The sequence below is a fragment of the Fukomys damarensis genome, unplaced genomic scaffold (genome assembly GCF_012274545.1).
Source record: "Fukomys damarensis isolate Sample0158 unplaced genomic scaffold, DMR_v1.0_HiC HiC_scaffold_36, whole genome shotgun sequence".
NCBI lineage: Eukaryota > Metazoa > Chordata > Mammalia > Rodentia > Bathyergidae > Fukomys > Fukomys damarensis.
The window spans coordinates 22,748,248-22,771,728 of NW_022900948.1; the positions used below are offsets into that span (position 1 = coordinate 22,748,248).

At 35.9% G+C, this 23,481-nt stretch overlaps 1 protein-coding gene across 1 annotated transcript in view; it reads left to right on the plus strand.

The window, feature by feature from the left end:
* Slc44a1 (solute carrier family 44 member 1) overlaps positions 1 to 23,481 on the plus strand; it is a 105,885-nt gene that overhangs the window by 26,405 nt on the left and 55,999 nt on the right. Inside the window, exon 4 of the mRNA XM_010619701.2 lies at positions 13,524 to 13,660. Within this exon, the coding sequence (XP_010618003.1) occupies positions 13,524 to 13,660 (137 nt within the window). The remainder of the gene's footprint in view (positions 1 to 13,523; positions 13,661 to 23,481) is intronic.

A 23,481-nucleotide genomic window follows, 5' to 3' on the forward strand; every position in this document is an offset into this window, starting at 1 on the left:
AGAGTATATCAATGAGACTACTTAAATGGAGGTTTAGTAACAGCTGGTAGGGTAGATCAGTGGTAGAGCATTTGCCTGGCATGCTTGAGGCCCTGGATTCAAATCCAAAGCAACCTCCTCCCCACAAAACAAAACTCAGACTAAATTATAAAGTAAAAATGGGTTGGTAGCAATGATGGCCAAAAAAAGAAAAAGAAAAACAGAAAGAAAAAATAAACCTATAATGGCTTAATAAATGACAAACCAAGGAGAATAAAATCTGTGAAAACAAGCTATGTGCTTAGCAAAAAGTACTAGGTTGAATGATAATAAGAAAAAAGCTACATTTAGATCTATTTTAATCTCATACCATTTGAACTAAATTCCAGATGAATTAAATATTTTGAAATGAACATTATACTTACCTTTGTTGTAGAGAGGAGATAATTTATACATTGTTGAAGCAATAAAGAAATTAAGTAGTACCAAGGATGGCATGTTCAATTATGGAAAAAAAACTGATTCTCTGATATACAGATAAAAGCAATACAATGGAAACAATGTTTTCTGTTTTTCTATGATAATTTTTTAATGTAATTGGGATATATCTGAAAGGGTAGATCAGATAGAAAACCAAAGGCTAGTTTACCTGTAGAAAATGACAATGATAGTACTATTTAGTCTAAAGAGCTTCACTTGTAATATGAGCATAATAGTAGTATCCACTTCTAGATTATTTTGGAAGAATAAATACAGTTATATATTCTTTAGCACAGTGCCTGGTCCTATAGTCATTAGCTGCTATTTATTGTAGTTGTCCTTGTTATCATCTTCCAATGGATTTTTGAAGTTAACTTATCAAAGCTTCTTTTCATTTTAATCAAGATGGGAAAATACAGGTATTCAAACTAATTTTACATCTATGTTATTTACGAAATGCTTTCCCATATTCTGTCTTATTGATTCTCACTGTAGTTTTAGGAAGTGTTTAAATAGTTCCCAATGGAAGCTGTAAGGATTCACTCTTTCATAGTTACAGCTTGGTCATGTCATCACCCTTATTGCTCTGCATATAAAGTCAATTAAAAATATTCAATAATTCCCCCATTCTGGTCACAAGCTTGTCTTCCCAACTTTTTTTTTTTTTTTCAGCCAATCTTTGACCTGTAGTCCTCTGATTCCTATATTTACTTCTTATTGGTCTTTTTCTTTTCTCTACTTTTATCCTTTTTCTCCTTATAAAATTTTTTTCATAATGTCATGACAATATCTACTTCCTGTCTCTGCCCCATTCCGTCTTTCCATCAAATTTAAAAGAATTTTGGTGAGCAAAGGATTTGAATGATCTTTTCTCCAAAACAGATACATGAATAAGTAGGCACATGAATAGACAAGTGAAAAATGCTAACATCAGTTGTCATCAAGGAAATACAAATCAAAACCACCTTTTCACACACATTAGACTAGCTATAAAATGGACACTTTCAACTTTTGGTGTGGATATGGAAAGATTGGAGCCCCAGTACATTGCTAATGGAAGTATAGAAGGGCGTAGCTGCTCTGATGAACAGTCTAGCAGTTCCTTAAAATATTAAAATAGCATTACTGTATGACCTAATTATGAGACTCCTTGTTACCTAAGTCATCCCAAAACCCTGTACCTGATAATATTTTCAGCATTATTCATAATGACCAAAATGGAAAAACAGCACCAATGTGCATGAACTGCTAAGTGAATAAACAAATTGTGGCTTGTCCGTACAGTGGAATATTATTTAGCCACAGAAAGGAATGAAATTTTCATATCTGCTACGGCATGATGAATCTTGAAAGCATTGTGTTCAGGAAAAGAAGCCAGCTACCAAAACGAAACTACAAAACCAGAATACTGTAATTTTCCATTTATATGAAATATTCAGACAAATTTATAGAAAAAAGATTAGTAGGTACCTAGGACTGGGGTGGAGTAGAAGATGTAAAAGAATGTGGAACGACTGAACATAGATACAGGGTTTCTTTTTGGAGTGAGGAAAATATTCTGAAATTAGATTTTAATGATGGATGAACAACTCAAAAACAAAATCACACAGTTTATACAGGTAAACTTTATGGTATTTGCATCTCAAAGTGCTTCAATTAAAAGGAAAATAATCTAGTCATGGACTCATGGCACATGTTAGTTCTCAGTATGATTGTTAGAAAAGTTGATTTTGAGAATATATATCACTATATAGTATTGACCTTCATTGTCTTGGGGGATGTTGTTTTTTTTTTTTCTTTTGGGGCTGGGGATCAAGGACCTGGTAACAAAAAGAAAGAAGGAAAGAAAGAAAGAAAGAAAGAAAGGAATGAAGGAAGGAAGGAAGGAAGGAAGGAAGGAAGGAAGGAAGGAAAAGAAACATTTTGCATCTAGTGATTAGGTTTTTATGCTTGCAATTAATTCTCCATCGATAGTATACATATAAGGAGAAGGCAAACATTGTAGCAGTAAATAGAAATGTAATTTTTTTCTTCCATAATTTTCCATTTCTATACCTTTTATATATTTTGCAATGTTAATATATCTTTGGCTCTTCTTTTTCCTTTTCTTTTGGTATTGCTTTACTCTTAGTTTTACTCTCTTTATAGGCCACTGATAATCTGTTCAAAATTATGAAGTATGAAGTCTTTCTTGAGAAAAATAACATGAATTTGCACATCACATTTTGCTTACAATTTCAGAAGGGTAACATGTCACCCAGATAGAGAATTTCAGCTCTGCCTACTCACTTTGCTGGTCTCGTGCACTTTGTGGGTATTATTATTTGGTGATCATTCCAAAATTCTAAAATCTCCATCTCTTTGCCAGTTGTCTAGGTCCAGTAGGATGCCCTGTAAGTACATCAAACTATCTAAAATTGGAATATCACTTTTAACCACCCTCCCTATACTTTATTTCTCCAGAGTCTCCTATCCTTTTGAATGGAATAGGATTCCAAATCAGAATACCTCAGCCACCCTGGTCTGAATTGATACTAAGTATCATCTTTAATTTTTCCCTTTCCCTCCACATATAATCAGTCATGAAGTTTTCCTAAGTGTGACTAAATGCTTTCTTTCTTTGCATTCCCATTCCTACTCTAGTCCAATCACCTTTGCTTGGTGGAAATCTGTAGTCTTGTGATTAGTCTCTCCTGGTCACTTCTAATTCATTCTCCACATTGCACCCAGTGAACTCTCAGTGGCTTTCCAGTGTTTTTAGGTTGGACACCAAACTTACTAACATTTTTAATACCATTCATAAGGCCCTTCGTGATCTAGCTTCAGCTTGCCTGTTGAAACAGCTGTGTCTTTCCTAACAGTCTGGGTCAGTCTCACTGACCTTCTCTTTCTCACCCGTGCCACGTACTTTATCACCTTTGTTCCTTTACATGCTGTGTCTTATCCCTGTTCCTGCCTGTCATACACACCTGGTCCTTACTCATTCTTTAGGTTCTTGCTTTAGATTAGTCTTTTATGGACCCTTACCCTGATTCCATTCATGAGATCCAATTGATACCTCCTCTGCTGCCTTCTTTTTCCTCACTACAGTGTTGGCACAGATGTTCTATGAAATGTCTCCCTGCCCTCTGGTTGTGAATGCTAGGAAGGGAGGCACTTGTATATCATTGTATCTCCAGTACTTAACTTAGCTCTGCATCTGGAGGAGTAGGTATTTAATAAATGTTGTGGTTTGGGTCTAGATGTCCCCTCATAGTCTCATGTGATGGTTGAGTCTAGAGTGTGTGATGCTGATTGGTTTGTCACCGCCCTAATCCTTGGTAGTCTAAATAAGATAAAAGGAGCAGAAAGACCCTGTGAAGGCCCCTTTGTGCGTACCATGTTGTTTCTTCTCTGCAGTGCCTCTCTGCCATGCCACCCTGCTTTGCAGCCAGCCAGTTGTGGACTGAAACCTTTACAAACTGTAAGCCAAATAAAACTTTCCCCCTTTAAGATTGGGTGTTGGGTATTTTGTGTTAGCAACGAGAGAAAAGTAACTAACACAACAAATTTCATTTGAAGAAGTGAGAATGTGTCTGACTACCTGACACAGCTTCTTTCCTACCTTCCCTCCACCTCAGCCCCACTTGGCAAAATTTTACACAATTACCATGTATTTTTTTTTTTAACTTAGTAAACTATTATGGTGCTCTTTAACTCTTTCAGGCATGATTTTAGGCTTTAATAATATAATGGTGAATTAAATAACCAATGTCTCTGTTCTCCTGGAGCTGAAATTCTACTGTAGAGACAGAAATTAAATAGATTAATAAGTAAATATACAGCATATAAATGAAAGTACTCACATACTTTCAGACAAAGAGGAAAGACACAGCAGGAAAGATGGAAGTGCATCCAAATTGTGAGTTCACATTTTAGATGGGTGGCAGACGGGTGGCCGCAAAGTCTTCACTGAGAAGGTGACTTTTGGACACTGACTTGAAAGAAGTAAGGGGGCTATCCATGTTGTTCTCTGAAGAACTTTCCAGCTAGATAGTCCAAAGGTCCCAAGGTATGTGCTAGATTGAGGGACAGAAGGGACTAGTGGAAAGCCAGGGGAAGACCAGTGGGATATGAGGTAAGAGAGGCAAACATTCTTGGAGTATGCTATCTTGCTGTGATTCCTGGCTGTCCTCAACAATTTTAAGTAGTTTTCAGCTGTTAGTGCTCTGAATTGCCAGAAAGGATGATGAAAGTTTCTCTTTTTGACAGTTGCTCTAAAATCCAGGACTACAGAATTTCTGGGGAGTGTGCTGTGATGCTGGTCAGCATGCAGTCCCCTCTTTGGTGGGGTTTGTCTTTAGATTTTATTTGTTAACAGTGCTACTTCTTGCTCAGGAGATTTGTCTCCTCCTCACTAGGATTTGCGAGGCAGTTAAGACATCATCACCTTGTAAGTTGGGTTGCCTACCTCTTACTTCACTATTTCTGTTCCTACCTGTTTTAGTTCACATGACAGAAGTTATCACATAGTGAGTAGATGAATGAGTGTGCTCATGCACATGCTGAGAGGCCCAAATTTATCTTTCTCATCAGCAGCCCACTCCCATGATAACTGTGAATTCTCTGATAACATTCATTCATTGCTGAGGTCAGTGCCCCCATTACTTAGTTACCCCCTGAAGATCACACCTCTTAATGCCATCACAATGACAATTTAATTTCAAGGTGTGTTTTTGAAGGGACAAATATTCAAACCATAGCAAGGTTCATACAGAACTGGGCTTGTTGTAAGCTTTGTCCAACTCTCTCCACCACTATCTGGACTTAGAATTTTGAAGCCAAATTGCTACTTTCAGCTTGTTTCTTTTTCTCCTCTTAGCTTTGTAATTTTAGTTAATTGTGTGTTGCAGTAGGTTGGTTTAGCTTCGTTTGGGTTTTACCAACTTAGGTGTCCTGGCCCTAGAGATTATCCTTGTTATAATGTAGTTCTTCCTGGGGAATTTGGGCCCCACTCCAATGAGACCACTGTATTTCCTTTGCTGGCACTCAGCCCAACAGAAATGAAAAGCCTCCTCAGGGCAGATCTCTACTGTGGGTGGAGTGTAGATCTTTGGGCTCCCATAGCCTATAGTTAGTAATACCAGAAACCTCTGCCAGGTTGTCGTGTTTTTCCTTTTAGTGATTCACTCACTGCAACATGCTCTGTAGATGGGACTATAAATTGTAAATTGATAGGAGATAATAATTGAAAAAATGATCAGACTCCGTTTTTATTCCCCTCTAGGGAAGCCACGTCAGGAATCACTAAAGCAGAAAGCAACAGAGGAATTTTCAGCCAGCTTTCCAGCTTTAGTACTGCAGAGCTTTCGTCCTGATTAGGGAGGAGAGCAGCCAAATTCGGCAGGAGGCGGCCAGCAGACCCAGTATCTGCTTGCCACCTCTTGCCCCAAAAAGCCTTGCCGCAGAGTTGCTATGGCAGCAGGAGGCAGTTTAATGGCAAAGGCTCATCCCTGAAGCAGTACTCTGTGCCCTAGTCATTCCTTCTCTTCAACCCAAGGGGCTGGTTATACCAAGGCATCACTGTACTATGGCCACTTGCAGGCATGTTGCCTAATGGAGTGGAGCTGTAAGAGCCTCTAGCTTCTGAGGACAGATAGTGCTATCCCTGTGTCTCTTGAGCACATAGCTCTTTGATGCTCCACCCTGTAGTCGACTTTATCAGATTATTTGCAGTCCCTTAAATATGCTCTTTCATGCTTCTGTGCTTTTAGGCATTGCAGTTTCATCTGCCTAGAGTGCTCCCTTCCCTGTCTGTGTGGAAAATTCCTACTCAGTTTCAAAATGTGGCTTATACACCGCCTCTTTCTTCTTAATGCTTCCAGTAATCCCTTATCCTCCATATAAAACTGTACAATTTCTACTACCCTTTCAACCTTGCCACGTATCATGGTTTTGAAATGATTGTATTTTTTGTCTCCTCTAGATTATGTATCAAAAACTGTGTTATATGGACTTTGTATCCACAGGGCAGGGGTACTCAATAATAACTGTTGAATGAATAAAATATTTTCATATCGTATCATCCTCTTTATCCTTACTATATGTGTAACGTGTATCATGATGTCCTGGCTAGATCATCTGTTTGCTCTGAGGTGCCAAAGATTTGACCCGATTTAATCGATCAATCATCATTCTATCATTCAGTTTACATTATTTGGGCTGGGGATTTGGCTCAGTGGTGCTGTGACCTGCCTCGCAGGCTCAAGGTCCCGAGTTCGATCCCCAGTACCAAAACAAAAAAAACATTGCATTTATTCTCACTTTCCAGTTTGAATTAGAAAGAGTAGCACTCGGTAATCAGCCCTCCCAGGGTTCTAGTCAGTGTGGCGTTACTTACATTAGTCGCCCAGCTTCTAAGTCATTCCCTCATTTGTTGAATCAGGTTGTTATAAGAACAGAGACTAAGGTGCTTTGTGACTTAAATTCTTAGTAAACCTTATTTTCTTTTATCCTCTCCTATAGTCAGTGAAGTCAGTTAAAAGGAAAACACTAGGTATAAACCTTCTCTGGCATCAGATCATTCAGTTTCATCTTCTTACTTGAACACAGGTTCAAAAGTCACCTTTTTTTGTGGCTCTTGTCCTTCTTCCCGAGCTTCTGTGATTGAGTGCCTCCTTCGCCTCATTGCCCTGTTTTCATCTTTGATGCATCTGTCCTCTTTTTCACTGTGTATACAGACCATTTTACTTAGATGATTTTTCCTTTTCCTGCCTTTTAGACATAATTGTGTGTCAAAATTTTCAACTGAAAGTGAATTTATTTTTTAATCTCCCTCAATCCCACAGGCTACCCAATTATAAAAATATATTAGTGTGCCTTTCTTGCTGTATTTGCTTTGTATTTTTGGTCTGAACATTTTTTCTAACTTTTACATTCAGAGCTGCTTAGGCTGTTTTGCACTTCCCTTTGCATCTGTTTTCTCTGTGTCATGCAGTCATGATGTGTGCATGTTGTATGTGCCAATGCCTGCAGGTGTCTAGGCTGTTTAATTTTCAGATATTTTCCTCTTACTGCTTTTCATCCTTTTCGTTCCCACTTTTGGATTTTATTCATTCCAGTTCTTTAAAGAGTGTGAAGTTTAACAAAGTTATTATTAATAAGTGTACCTGAAGACCCATTCAAAATAGCAATGAAAAACTTGTTTTTAAGTTAGATTTATGAATTATCTGTGATAATGGTTTTCTATCTGGGAGGGATAGGCACAGAGGCCAAAGTGTATAACCAGAGTTGCCTGGAAATCTCTTGAAATATCCATGTGCCCTTTCCTGTCCTCACCATATTCCTAGGCAGAGAGAAAATGGGTTGGGGTTTGAGGAATCTTCCTTTTCACCTTTCAGTTGAAAAACAACTGAGTTTTCAGTTGCTTAGAATACAGCAGTCCCCCCTTATCTTCAGGAGATACAATCTAAGCCATTAACCAATTATCAAACCCTATTTGTCTGGCTGTCCTATCATTTTGTCTTTTTTCACATACGTATATGTCTATGAGAAAGTTTAATTTATAAATAAGATGCAGTAAGAAATTAACAACCAATAATAAAATTGAACCATAATAACAAGATACTCTAATAAATGTCATTGAAAACTTATGAATGTTTACTTCTGGAATTTTCCATGTAATGCTTTCAGACTTTGATCACAGATAACTGAAACCACAGAGAATGAAACTGCAGATAGAGGGAGACTGCTGTAATCCACTGTGCTAATGCCATGCTTATTAAGAGTTGGTTAGAGCCGGACATGGTGGCGCACGCCTGTAATCCCAGCACTCGGGAGGCTGAGGCAGGGGGATCACTGTAAGTTCGAGACCAGTCTGGGCTACATAGTGAGTTCCAGGTCAGTCTCAACTACATAGTGAGACCCTGTCTCAAAAAACAAAATAAAACAAAACAACAAACAGCAAAAAAGAGTTGGTTATTTATTTCATTGTAAAAACAAAAAACCTTGTCACATACAGTTCTTTCTATTTAAAATTAAAATTGAAAGCAAGATAGGGATTTATTTGTGTAAAGGCATTTTAAATGGGCAAGAAACTAGTACCACTTTTGCTGTATCATCAATTTATGTTTGATAAAAACACTTTTACTAGCCTATAAATATTCACTTAAATACTAGTTAAAATGTAATTATTTGTAAAAAAAAATGTAATTATTAGTAAACATGTTGCCATAGATTAGATAAACTTGAAAATGCTGGAAATAGAATAATCAAAGTTGATATCAAAAAGTTAAAATTATTAATGGTATTTGTGGGAATTATTTTGAGAAGCAGAATGGAACCAGAGTGAAACTTAGAAGGGCTGGGTTTGAATTCATTCTTTGGCACCAGATTTTCTCTCTCTCTCTCTTTTTTTTTTTTGGTACTGGGGATCGAACAAGACCTTGTGCTTGTAAGGCAGCGGAACCACTGAGCTAAATCCCTGGCCTTAGAGCCGGGTTCTCTTGAGCTATGTAGTTAGTCCCATGGGGGCTAAGTTTTGTCATTTGTGTAATGGCAGTAGCCTCTATTTACAGAGTTGTTGCAAAGATGAAATATGGTCATGTATGTGACGGTGTCCAGTAGCTCAATGTCCAGTAAAGATGAACAGAATCTAAACCAGGAACCTGTAGGTTATTTTTCATAGTGTGTGTGTAGAGAGAGAGAGGGAAATAGAATTTTGTATTTTCTCAGAATGGTGGTAGGGAAAGTATGGAGTGTAAATGTGCATGTGTATGCTTGTGGGTATAAATTTCTAGACATCATTTCAGTATTTTGTAGATTTTCTCAAACTTTATAAATGCTTCCAAAGGTGCAGAGTTAATTTTACAGTGCTCTGTAGTTATTGTAGAATTCTTCTCACTTTCTTGCTCTTATTTTCCTTGTGCCAGACATGTTCTAGAGCTTACTTATTTCTCATCAAGGGTAATGACCTAACAGTCATAAATACTGTCATACATATTCTTCTTCCAAATGAGAACTAAATATTTGCATTGTACTCCTGTTTTGTTTCTGTATTTTAAAAAGTATTGAGTTTAGTGCCCTACTGTCAATTGTAAAATTTGTGAAAGGCAAATCATTTTCTTAATATATAAATCAAGTGTGTACTGTATGTTAGGTGCTTTATAAGTATTATTAACATTACAGTAAGCCATAAAATAGGTGATACACAGTTTTACAAATAAAGAAACTGAAGCTCAGAATAATAAGTATATTTTCCAGGGTCAGAGAACTATTAAGAGAGAGAAAATGTGAAAGCAGGTGCAGGTTGATCTGACTAAAGCATGGTATAAGGCTGCTGCTCAGTCACTAGTATAAATCAAAGGAATATGTTTTAAGGTAAAATAAAGGTAGTAGAGACACTTTGAGCCTTGGAGGCTAGTAGAGGCATTTTAAAGCTTAATTTTACTTTTTTTTTTTTTTCAAACTTTTCCACCTAATTCTTTACTTGGGCAGGATAATCAGACAATGGATCTGTCTTCAGGAGGTTATCACTGATCTAGGTTAGGGATGTCTGCAAGGCCCTGGCAGCCTCTGGCTTTTTTTTCCTTTTCCCTAATCCTGGTTTTCTACGGAACTGTGATTTCAGATGTTTCTTGAGGCTTTGCTTATCACTTAGAGCTATGCACTCAGCTCTTTTTCTTAACTCCAACACTACCTCCCACCCCAACACAGCATGGTATTGTGAGGATAAAGTGAGTTAATATATATAAAGAGTTCAATACAGCATCTGGTAAACAGTAAATACTCAATGTTGATTAACATTCTTATGAGTATTGTTAATAGCATTGTTATTAATGCTGGTGTTAGTGACAGTGATAGTTGATTTAAAGCTTTATAACATTCTCCGGAAGGATCTCAGTGTTCCCCGTCCATGATATGGTTTTGTGCCATTTGTTATGCAGGGTCCCAAGTGTGGACATGCACAATCAGTTGTGCAGGATAGGTGGAGATGGAAATTGTAAGGGAGGGGTTGTGGGGAGAAAGGAACCCTTCTCCATTGTTGGTGGGAGTGCTGAGTGGTGTGGTGCAACCACTATGGAAATCAATATGGAGATACCTCAAAGAGCTGGGACTAGAGGTTCTGTTTGACCCAGCCATCCCTCTGCTGGGGATCTTTCCAAAAGAATTAAAAGAATCATATCACAGAGATATATGCGCACCTATGTTTATAGTGGCAAGTTTGTAATAGCTAAAACTTGGAAACAACCCATTTGCCCATCAGTTGGAAACTGGATAAAGAAAATATGGTTTTTCTATAAAATGGAATGTTACTCAGCCATAAAGAATGAGAAATTAGATTCATTCATAGGAAAATGGTTACATATTGAGATATACTCCTAAGTGAAATAAATAAGTCACACATGTAAATACCGAATAGTTTCTCTGGTGTGAATTAACTATAGTAGTACATAAGATCCTAATGAGATAATTGACAATGTGAAATAGGAAGAAAAGGGCTTAAAGGTGTAGGGAAAGTGGGAAGGGTAGGGGAAAGGGAATAAGGGAATAAGGGAAAAGAAAAAAATATGAGAAAATGAAAAAATGGAAATGAAGTGTTTGTAAATGGGGAGGGGAGGAGGGGGTGAAGGGAGGGCAGGGACAAGGGGAAAAAATGAGAATCAAGACCTGTCCTGTAAAGATACAAGATCCCAACAATGAATGTAACTATACTGTATACCTAAAATGTACCGATAAACTCAATGAGGTGGGGGTAAGAAGCTGTACGTGAATGCTACCCAAAGATTGCTAGAAATAATATTATGCTTTAATTGCCTCCTTGTCAGCCGCCAAGGCAGCTGTCCACAAATCCTACTTCCAGCCCACATTTTTTTTTTCTTGGCTTCTTTGCATTTCCTTTATCTGTATAGAACATTAATGGTTTTGGAGTCACTAATAGGGTGACAAATGTATATGCATTTGTTTGGTAGTTTATCTGTAGTTTGTAACTACCCTTCCTGCTGGCTTCCTGGCCCCCTCACTTCCCTGAATAGTGTACAGTGTCATTCTGTCTGTAAAGGTCTTCTTAGTACCTGTGTTGATTACTTTTTCATTTGTTTGTTTGTTTTGTTTGTTTTTTTGGTTTTTTGTGTTTTTTTTGGTACCCAGGATTGAACTCGGGTCCTTGAGTTTGCAAGGCAGGCCACTGAACCGCTGAGCTAAATCCCCGGCCCTTGTTTGATTACTTTTGCTGAGACAAAATACCTGACACAAAGTTAAAGGGTGAAAGGTTTATTTGGCTTACAGTTCGTAGAGATTTCAGTCCATAAGTGGCTGATTCTAAGGCACAGTGGTAGAAGGGCAACAGTTCATGGCAGAGGAAGCAGCAAAAAGCAACAAGAAACCCTAACAGTCTTTCTGCTCCTTTTATCTTACTCAGACTGCTAAGATTAGGGCAGTGCTGAACCAGTCACTCACATGTCGTGGTTTGGTAATCACATGGCCTTGATCCTAACACCACACACTCTAGACTCACACACCTATGACGGGTTGAGACTTTGTGGGGAGCCATCTAGACTCAAACCATAGCAGTAACCTTCCCAACCTTAATTTTCTCTACTTAATTTTTTTCCTGTTACCCTTCAATAAATAGTCTGTACTCTAGCACATGTATTGATTTTACTTTTTATTCCCCCAAAGTTTTTTTTTCTCTAATTCTTCACTTGATCATAGCCAGTGTAGTGAGAAGTGATTCCTAATTTTTACTTTTAGTTATATTTCCTGTTGCACATTTGAGTTGTGTTGTAGAAAGAGCTGATGACAAATAATATGATTTTATAAAACTTTCCATAGACTCCATAGAACTGAACCCATGGCTGGAGATTCTTAACTCTTATTTGTGTAAAAGCATCCTTCTTAAAATCCCCCTCTGATCTGGAATAATACACTTTTCTTTTACCAGGTGAGAGTATTTGGGCCTCACTTTTTCTTCTGGCAAATGATAACATCTGCAATCTTGGTCATCTCTTCTACTTTATTGTATTAAAAGTATCTGTTGTACTGTGATTTCTCAATAATCTTCCATTTTAAAATTAGTAATGTATAAGATACAAGGAGGTAATTTAGAACGTGGAGATTATTTTATCTATCTATAATGGACATTTTATTTTTATTTTTATTTTTATAGGTACCAGTGATCGAACTTGGGTCCTTGCATTTGTGAGGCAGGAGGCAGAATCACTGAGCTAAATCCCAGGCCCTGTAATGGACATTTTAAATAAATAGCATTTATTACCATTATCTCAATTCAAGTATAATTTGCATTATTTCTAGAAAGGAAAATTTCTGACAAAACTAGAACCACTTTATTCTAATTCCCAGAGATGACAAAAATTTTTATGTATTTTTCTGTAGTTTTTATTTCAGGTTTATGTATTTAATTCAATATATTAATATACATATATTCATATTTAGTCATTTTATAACTATATAGTCATTAGCTGAACTGTATGATTTATATAAGAAGTATAATTCATGTTATATGGCAGTATTGGGATATTTCTGTAATATTTTTGGTATAGTTTTAGCAACATGAAAACTAAAGTAGATGATTTCCAATTATAAATTTGTGCATATTACAAAAATGTAAACATTAGAAAAATAAATTATAAAAATTTACAGTCTATTAATTATCCCATTTCTAGTGTTAACATATTTATAAGTAATTATTTTCTAAAAATTCACTGATGATTAGATTTGTGGAAATGCTGATTTTTTGTTTTGTTTTGTTTTGGTTGTTTTTTTTTGTTTTTTTTTGTTTTTTTTTTTTTTTTTTTTTTTTTTGTTTTGTTTTTTTTTTTTTGTTTTTTTTTTTTTTTTTTTTGTTTTTTTTTTTGGTACTGGGGATTGAATTTGAATTTATGACCTTGTGCTTGCAAGGCAGATGTGGTGCCACTGAGCTAAATCCCCAGCCCCTTGTGGAAATGCTTTTTGTAAAGGGGTATGGACTAGATGTTCTTTGCTTTTAGATTTAGCCAAATACACAGTACATAAGCCAGAATGTAATTTGTGAAATAATATTTCAGCTTTTTTTCTCCATGCTTTAGGTATGTATTCTTTTTGGATCCATGCAAACTGGACTTGATAAATCGGAAGATCAAGTCTGTAGCACTATGTGTAGCAGCATGTCCAAGACAAGAATTGAAAACCTTGAGTGATGTCCAGAAGTTTGCAGAGATGAATGGTGAGATATTAGGCTGTACAAATCTACAATCCAGTTACCTATAATTACTATTAAATATTATGTGTTTACATTCTATTATAAAATTTTCCTAGTTTTAAATAAGATACCAGCGAACTTTACAAGAAGAAGAGAATTGAAATAATTTAGGATTTCCTTATTGAAAGTGTTAGAGTCAATCGAGGGAGTTTGTTGAAACTCTAGAATCCTAAGATGTGGTAGCATGTCTGTGTAGTTCTAGCTACTGGGGAGGTTGAGGCAAGAGGATCACTTGAACCAAACCAGCCAAACAAATACCCCAGACATTTATTATCTTACATATGTTTAATAAAATCAAAGCAAAATTCTAGATACCTGTGCTCCTCCCAGGAAGATTCTTACTAGGCCTTGGCCACAGGAAATTTGTAATTTTTTTTAAATTAATGCTTCAGGTGATTTTGATGTAGTCTGTTGAGTATTTGAGAATTACTAGACTGCTCCGTGTAAAATGTGGATTTTCCCCCTCTTTTCAAGTATTGATTAAAAGTATTTCCGTTAGAGGAAAAAAAAAAGCATTTCAGTATATGTATATATATATATATATATATAAACTTTTAAAGTCTGAGTAACAGTGTGACAGGTATATGTCATAGGAAATTAAAAAGTTTAGAAAAAAATATAAAGATGTAAAAACTAAAATTCTGCCATTAGTTCTTTTTTATTGTGTTGCTGAATGTATAATTTCATGTTCTGCTTTTTAAATTTAGCATTATGCAATGGCTGTTTTTCTGAAAATAGTTTTGAGGAACTTGGTGATTAAATATATGGGAATTAGTTGAGAAAACCAGTGGAATCAATTTCCAAAATCTAGCTCTGTTCTGAGATTCTTTTCAAGTGCTGTCCTCAGCTTCACAGTGTCTTGCCTCAGTTCTCTTCAGAAATATTTTTAAACCATTCTTTGTGGAAGGCCGTGTTCTGATGTACCCCCCAGCCTAATTATTGCTTTTGTTTCCTTTCTTTTACGTGCTTGAGGTTTCATGTTTGTGCTGTATGTGTAGGACTCCTCAGGCCCACCCAAATCCGAGGCTAGTTCTGATTTCTTGGAACAAAGGCTGACTTGATTACCCACCTGTTGTGACTTCAGGGTAGCGGCAGAAATATCCAGGGCTATGGCTTGTGCACACATCAGTGTACTCAATGTTCCAAATGGGCTCTAGGCCTTCTCGAAGACAACAGAAGTGGAGTGAGTGTTCCTGTCCTACTGCTTTTTCCCCTCAGCATAAAAAGGGGAAAAGGGCATGGAATTGATTTGAATCTGGATTTCAATTCTGATTCTGTCACTAGCTCTGTGATAAAAGGTAAGAGAGCTTTTCTGAACCCAGATTTCCTCATCTGACAAAAAGGTGGACTAAAAGTAACACTTCCTTATAGATTATAAGGATTAACTGAGATGATGCTGGTGGAAGAATATTTGATATGTGATGAGCACTGAATGAAATGGTACCAACTACTGTTAGGGTCTTATTTTCTCTTCTCACATGGTATCCCTACATTGTCTTGCTGGACCTTATGCCAGAACGATCAGCCTTAGCACTGTTGGGTTTCTAAAGGAGGGCTGAGTTTATGCCTCAAGGGTTTTGCAAAATCTTGGACACAGTGCGTAACATATATACCTGATAGGTGGTGTCATTGAGTGGTTAAGAGTATAGGCTCTGGAGTCAAATTGTCTGGATTTAGATATCGGTCCCTCTGCTCAACAGTCCCTCTGCTCAACCCTGGGCAAATTACTTGACCTCTCCATACCTCAATTTCCCCATTCTGATATAAGGATAATGTCTGTACCTAACTTACCTTGTTAGTAGTGTCATGATGAGTCAATACATGAAAATGCTGAGGGGGTGTCTGCAAATACTAAATAGCTAAAAATAGTGTTGGTTGTTACCATTATCCTTAGTGTTCCACTAGGGGAATGTAATAGTCTTCCCATCTCTCATCGCTTTGCTTATAGCTCCTTTAGGGACTGCCACGATATAAATCTTCCAGAGTTTCCCTCAGTGCTAATTCATTGCTCAGAAATCATCAGCAGTAAAATTAATAAAATAAAATCTATGGCTTTCACTGGCATTCAAAGTTATGATGGAGTCTTTTTTTTTTTGTACTGGGGATTGAACTCAAGATCTTGAGCTTTCAAGGCATGTGGCAGCAGCACTGAGCTAAATCCCCGGTTCTTCTGATTGAGTCTTGGACCTATGGTGTGGGCCTTTGTGTCTGGAACCTGAGCTCTCATCTGAAGGGCCAAACAAGAGGTAGTTCCTTATCAGCTATGTGGCCTGCTGAGAAAAATTGTCTGATGAGAAATGGCCTGTGCTGCCCTCCTGGCTTCCTTTCTTTCCAGGCCAGCATCCTTCTAGGTGAATGTGATACTGAGTTTAGCCTCTGTAGAAGACCAACCTGGTGGGTTTTTCAGACCATATGAAGATCTACCATTAAAAATAAATTAAAGGGGCTGGGGATTTAGCTCAGTGACACCTCTCCTGCCTCACAAGTTTAAGGTCCTGAGTTTGATCCCTGCTACTGAAAGAAAAAAATAAACTAAAGGTGTTCGTAAGAGGGCCAGGGATTTGGCTCAGTGGTTCCGCCTCCTGCTTTGCAAGTGCAAGGGTCCAAGTTAGATCCCTGATGACAAAAATAAAATAAAATAAAATAAAATAAAATAAAATAAAATAAAATAAAAGGTGTTGGTGAGGCTGTGGAGAAATTGGGACCTTGTGCACTATTGGTGGGAATATAAAATGCAGCTGCTAAGGAAAAATGTAGAAGTTCCTTTAAAAATTAAAAATAGAGCTGCCACATGATCCTAGCAGTCTTACTTCTAGGATATATGAATAAAAGAATTGAAAACAGTATCTCAAGGAAATATTTGCACACTCTTGTTCACTGTAGCATTATTCACAACCAAGAGGTAGAAGCAACCTAAGTATCTAGGGACATTTAGAATGGATAAAGAAAATGTGGTCTATACATATGAAGAAATGTTATTTGGTCTTAAAAATCTAATCACATGCTACAGTATCAATAAAACATGAGAACATTATGCTAAGCAAAATAAGCCATTCACAAAAGGGCAAGTACCATAGGGTTCCACATATGCAAGGTCCACAGAGTAGTCACATTCATAGAGACAGAAAGTGAGATGTTGCCAAATCTTTGGGGAGGATACAATAGTATTATTTTTTAATAGGTAAAGACTTTCAGCTTTGCATGAAGAAGAGAGTTCTGAACATGGATAGTAGTAATGGTTGTATAATAATGTAAAATCACTTAATGTCACTGAACTGTACATTTATAAATGGTTAAGATGATAGTAAATTTTATATTATGTGTATTTTATTGTAATTTGAAAAAAATTTTTGAAATACAAGATTCCTGTTTGAGATGGTAACTTTTTAAATGCTAATTCTAAATCTCATTTCTAAATGCAGGAGAGAATAACGTGTTTCCTACCAGAATGAAAAGATAATATAAATGCTTTTCAAGGAAATTTAAGTTTCCATGACAACATTTGAAAATAATTTTTAGCCCAACCATCCATTCATATGAACTCTTATTATCTTTAGAAATTATTTAAAATTTTATAAGAGGAAGCTCTTGATTCTTACAGCATGTTTGTAAGAAATACATTTATTAGGCAAATAAAATATTCCCTTAAATCTTTGTTTCTTTCAGACAAGAAAGAAGAGTTGTTTTCTTGGATACTTAGAGTTTGTGGAAAGCCTTTGTCAAGTATGTCTGACTAGAATAGAGAGTTTGGAAGAAATAGCTGGAAATCAGGTTGGTTATGTGTAGATACTACCTTAACATAGAAAGCTTGGAAAGCAGGCAGGAGAATATAGATGAATCTAAAAGTACACATTCTAGGATGTGAGTGGGGTGAGCTGGGTATACAAATGTGTTTCATCATTGTGCTTCATAATCCACATATAGCATGAACAGTATAAGTATATAATACTAGAAAATAAGTTTTGAATGATCTTTAAAAAAATTGCAATTGCCAAATGTCATAAAGACTCGCTATCAGTCATTTCTTTATCATCTTCTTGCAGTTATATATATGAATTTCCTTGGGGCAGGATTATGCTCTATTCATCTCTGAATATCTGGGCCCAAAATAGGAGCACACGGTAGATATCCATAAATGATTTTTGAAAGTGTGATGGACTGGATTTTCCTATTCACCTTTATTGCCACTTAATAATTTCTTATTCTCTCAACACACTTTATCCTCAGTTCTGTATCCATGTGAGTTGCTACCAGCAGGTAAACTGTTTAGCTTCAATCTAGCCAGAATTGCTATGAAATCAGTTCATTTTATTCATATCTAAATACAGTAATTCATCTTACTCATTTATCTCTTTTATACATACTCTCTAAGTGATTATTCCTACCTTTTCTTCACATAAGTCCTCTTGTTCATCCTCTTTCCTAACTTTATCCCCTACAGAGAAAATTGAAACTGTCTGGTATGAGGTCCCATCTGAGTTCTTATTCTCAGCAAGGCATGAATTCCTTCTTACTTTCACTTTCCTTCCCTCCAGTTTCTCATAAACAGGTTTCTTTCCTCATTTATCATTACTTTTGAAGATGTAAATAATGCATACTTTATAACCATTTAAAAAAAATGAATCCTCCATTTGAAGCTTTTATATGAGACTTTCATCTCAACGCAACCGTACTGTGACAGGTGGTAAAAAAGGGAAGACAGTACCTGCTCAGGCAGCTCTCCTTTCTCCCTCTGTAATTCTGGCCCATCATCTCTGTAGTCCACCTTTAATTCACTCCACTGTCCCCTTTATTTGGCATGGGCATCTGAGTTTTAGTAGATATAGTATTTAAGTGCTGGGTTTGTTCCATTGTCCATTTGTTGATATCTAGTATGTGCCATGCACTGTGGCAGATGCTTTGCTCTTTATTTTATCTCTCACTGCTATTAAATTCCAACAAGCAATTTAGAAAAGGGTATAACATGTAAGTTAGAGACTTACTGCATGTACTCATTTGGTGATAATGTTTCATGTGGGATTATAACTATCTTTTCCATTATCCTTACCAAACTATTTTTTAATATATATTTTGTCTTACTATAATAGTAAACTGGCAGAAATCTTATTTTCCTTTTGTTGTCAACCACTTTTACAGCTTGTAAAAAAAAAAACTCTGTTGTTTAAGAGTGCTTCTTTGATATATTGTATGACATATAATTCTGAAAAATGTTTGACCTGCCATTTGGACCATGTTCCCTTGTTGTATAGAGCCATGTACTATAGCTTGGTGCTTTTTTAATGATAGTTTGGCTGTTTAAAACTTTGACAAATTATGTGACCCATTGAGACAAAAAGTCACAGTTTGTAAGTAATAAGTGTTTTGATTATCATTATTGAGTTGTTACGTTTAGTATCAAAAGATTATCACTGTATTCCTTTTTCCTTAGCAGTCAGTAACAGTATGCCTTAAACTACAGGGTTAGTTTGAATTTTTGGCACAGCAAATAAAATGGTTGGACTTAATAACATTTATAAATAAGCAAAATGATCAACTGTAGCAATTGATTTAATTGCCTTCAAGTCAGACAAGCAAGGATTTCTTGTTTAAAAATAAAAAAAGGTTATAGTAGGACAGTTTAAACTAATTGCTTCATTCAACAGTTCGTACATACTAAATGTGCACCAGAAATACAAAGTACAATCTTCACACTTCTTGTTCTCCACAACACTCAGAACTCTCGTACAGATTGATGTTCGAAATGAATTCATTCAGCAAATACTGTGTATCTAGGATGTGCCACTAGTGGTTGACTGCTGATACACACCCAGCTGGCTCATTTCTGTAAATGCGTGCTTCTTGGGTGTTCCAGATATGTTCAAACTTTTCATGGGTTACTAGAAATTGAAATTGGAAAAGTATGTTTTGTTCCTCTAGCATATAAATATACAGTGATTTCTTAATTAGAAAAAGTAAGGTTAAATTCACTGTTCTACATAAGGCAATAGAATTTATTTTTCATGAGGAAAACTGATATACTGACAGATTTTTCCCCTGCATATTTCTAAGTAGTATTTCTTTTGTTTGTTTGTTTTGGTTTTTTTGAGATAAGGTCTCACTATGTAGTTGAGACTGACCTGGAACTCACTATGTAGCCCAGGCTGGTCTCGAACTCACAGCAATCCTCCTGTCTCAGCCTCCCTAGTGCTGGGAGCGTGCACCACCATGCCCAGCTCTAAGTCATATTTCAAAGCCTCTGTTTTCACTTAATTTTAGGTATCATACAAATATCACTGTAATAGTAAGTTAAACTAGTTTTTTTTTTGTAAGTTAAACTAATTTTTTTTTTTTTGAGATAGGGTCTTGCTATGTAGTTCAGTCTTGAACTCATTATGTATCCCAGGCTGGCCTCAAACTTGCAGCAATCCTTTTGCCTCAGGTACAGAGGATTACAAGTGTGTACCACCAAACCCAGCATAACAAAAATCTTAAGGGGGGAAAAGGCCTCCTACATATTAGCTTTTAGTTTTATGTTTTATTTTAATTATTTGTGTGATAGCACTGGGGATTGAATCCAGAGACTCAAACCTGAGAGTCAAGAAATCTACCGTAAAGCTACCTCCTCAGCACTGCAGTTTATTTTGAGATACGGTCTTGCTGAGTTGCCCAGGCTAACCTTGAACTTGTGGTCTCCTGCTGCAGCCTCCAAAGTACCTGGGATTACAAATATGCCCCACTACTCTCAGTGTTTTAGACCATTAATTTACTACTAAGAATGCTTTTACCTGCCAAGGACCTCTGGCAAGTTTTGTACTCATTTTTTTGTTGTCAAAGTAGAATAAGAGCTTAGGGGGAAACTACTAGTTCTGGGTTATAGATAGAATCCTGCTTTAAGAGGGCCTTGAATCCAAGGAGTATGAACTTTATGAGAATAGGGCTGTATGGAATCTGCAAAGGTCATTTGCAGGGTGGAGATGAGGATTTCTTTGAGGGAGGATTTAAACTGACCCATTGATCATGAAGGTCTGAGATAACATAGGATGGTCTGGTTTACAGGATTTAATAACTTAACATCCTTCAACAAAGTAGGATTATAGATAAAGAAGATAAAAAAGGTGACTGCACATTCACCTTGGGGGTTTCATGAATGCTGAAATCATTAATCAGGAAAGAAAATACGTTAAAGAGTGGAAATGGAAATAACTTTTCTTCAAACATACTGTTTTTGAGGTACCCATAGAACATATAAACTTGTTTGTTTTCCCCCAGGAGCTTATGAAATATTTTATCTGAATGTAATTATAAGGAATGGTACAAAGGACATATAGTGGTTAAAGTTAGAATTCTATTTCTGCATACACCAGTTATTACTTGTAAAGCCTTCAAAGTTTTACTTCTTTTTTATTTTCTTTTTTCCATCTGTGATTTTTGGATTGTGGTGATAGAAATGTACCTCTTTGAAAGGTTGATATAACTGTTGTTGAGCTAAAGAATAAATAATTAGGTATTATATGACATTTGAAAAATTGTAGTAAATATTCTGGAGGCTATACCAACCCTTTTCCTTGATAAATATCTGTGTACCTAAGTTAGGTTCCTAAGATAACTCATTTTGATAGTATTTGAATAGCATTGGCTGAGTTGTATGTATTGCCTCTAGTATACTTTAGGTAAGCTTTTGTTTTTAGTTCTTGACTTTTCATTACTCACATATGGTGTTCACCTACTTTAGCATCATAAGAAGAGTTTGTCTTTCTCTTTATGTCCAGATCTTTTGTGCTAGGTACTGTTTATGCTTTCAATAATAAAAATAAAATACCTCCCAAAATAAAACATGCTACTTTTAAAATGTTCACTGAAAATGCATTAGCTAATAAACACGAAAAGAAAAACAGCTGCAAAATGTTTGTCACTGCATTATTGCTTCAGTGTTCTTCATTGAGCCTTCTCTGTCACTTCCTTGAGCAGGAAGCATGTAAAGTTTCTTAGGATTTTTGCTATTAACACCTTGTACAGATCTTTTTCCTTTAATCCATTTAGTACAGGATCTACTTAGTACTGGCCTGTGTCCCAGAAGACCATCAGAGATAAGGCTATTATCCTTTCATTGACTATTATCCTGGGAAAGTATTTATAAAACCAAACTCAGTTGCACCTGCTGTCTTCCTTTCTTAAATGACGAAAGGGTGAGAATGGAGATTGTGTTCCGTGAATTCAGATGAAGCAGTGTGTTTGGCAGCACTGACACAAAGTGCTTTAGTTGATGTCTTTTATATTTTGCAAATGGATTCCATCTTGGACTCTGAAAGAAATGAGTTGACAATTCAGATCAAGAATTGACAGTACCATACCAAAAAAAAAAGAATTGACAGTCATGTTGGGTACTGCGCAGTTACTGGCACAGTTGCTGTTTTTACATAAGCAATTCTGAAGTAGAACTCGTAGCTCTTTTAAGATTAATCTGAAATGTTTATTTGCCATTGCTGTCATACTCTCTTCAAAATTTCCATAAATAGAAGCCAGTGGCATTTATCTTTAAACATGAACAATTTTAGAAGAGTTAAATATTTAATTTTTTTTTCTTGTGCTACTGGTATTGACCCCTACAGTATGCTAGGCAAATGCTCCAGTCTTGAGCCATATCCCTAGCTCATTATTTTTGAAATACTGGTCATTAAAATGGAGAATAGTCAAAAGGAAGTTTTAACATTTAGCCTCTTATTGAGTCTGTCAAAAACTGAAAAATCTTAGAGAACAATAACATATAACTTTCAGGTTTGTCTTTCAAAATATTTTTTACATTTTCAAATTACTTGAATTATCTTTACTTAAAATATATGCTATATGTGTAAATATGCTTTTATGGTCCATATATTTAAACACTTAGCAGGTGGTTTGAGCCAACCTTATTGGGTTGTCAAGTTTTTGGCTTTCCAAAAATTATTTTGATTGATAAAACAAGATATAAATGAAATAAATTAATTCCCAATTTTTTGTTCCAACAAATCTGACCATATTCATTTTTTTAAATTCCTATCCATTTTCTGCTTATGTTCTCATATGTCTTTTTCATAATTAATTCAGTGTTGATATCTGCTATTTTTGTCTCATAGTGTATTTTAAGATTTTTCTGTATGTGGTACAATGTAAAAGTCCATTGTCATAATACAGATGCAAAGCTATTCTGGTCTTATTTAATAATAAAATATTCTTCCAGATTAGAAATCTGGTAGGAACTTCAATTAATCAAATATAAATGGTTTATGTGACAGTGCAGTAGATGCTCAACAGAATTAAGAGCTGGAGCCCAGATCCTTCCAGTATTCTAATTACTATATTATAAAATTAGGTCAGTAAAATAATACTAGTTTTGCTGGATTGTATCCATCTATATTTTCAATATTATTTAGATATTTTAGCATATGGTCAGAAAATAGATGGTTCTTTGCTTAATCAATCCAAGATTAAATTTAAGCTATTTTAAACTGAAAACTGAGAATCACTTTTGCCAATTTATCAATTTGTTCAGTGTTTTTATAGTTAGAAGTGTTTCTGCTTTATAAAAAATATTTTTTCTGAATGTATGTGCTATATGCAGCAATCTTAAGTATTCAGTAATGGGAAACACAGGAAAGAGTGACAGAATGTGTGGTTGAGCATGGGCTTTGTAGTCAGTGATGTATTTAACCCCAGCTCTACTACTTACTAGCTCTGGTTCTTGGTTCTTGGGTAGGTGGTCTTATTGCTTAGCTTCTATTTCCTCTAAATTTTCCTCTTTTTTTTTTTTTTTTTTTTTTTTTTTTTTT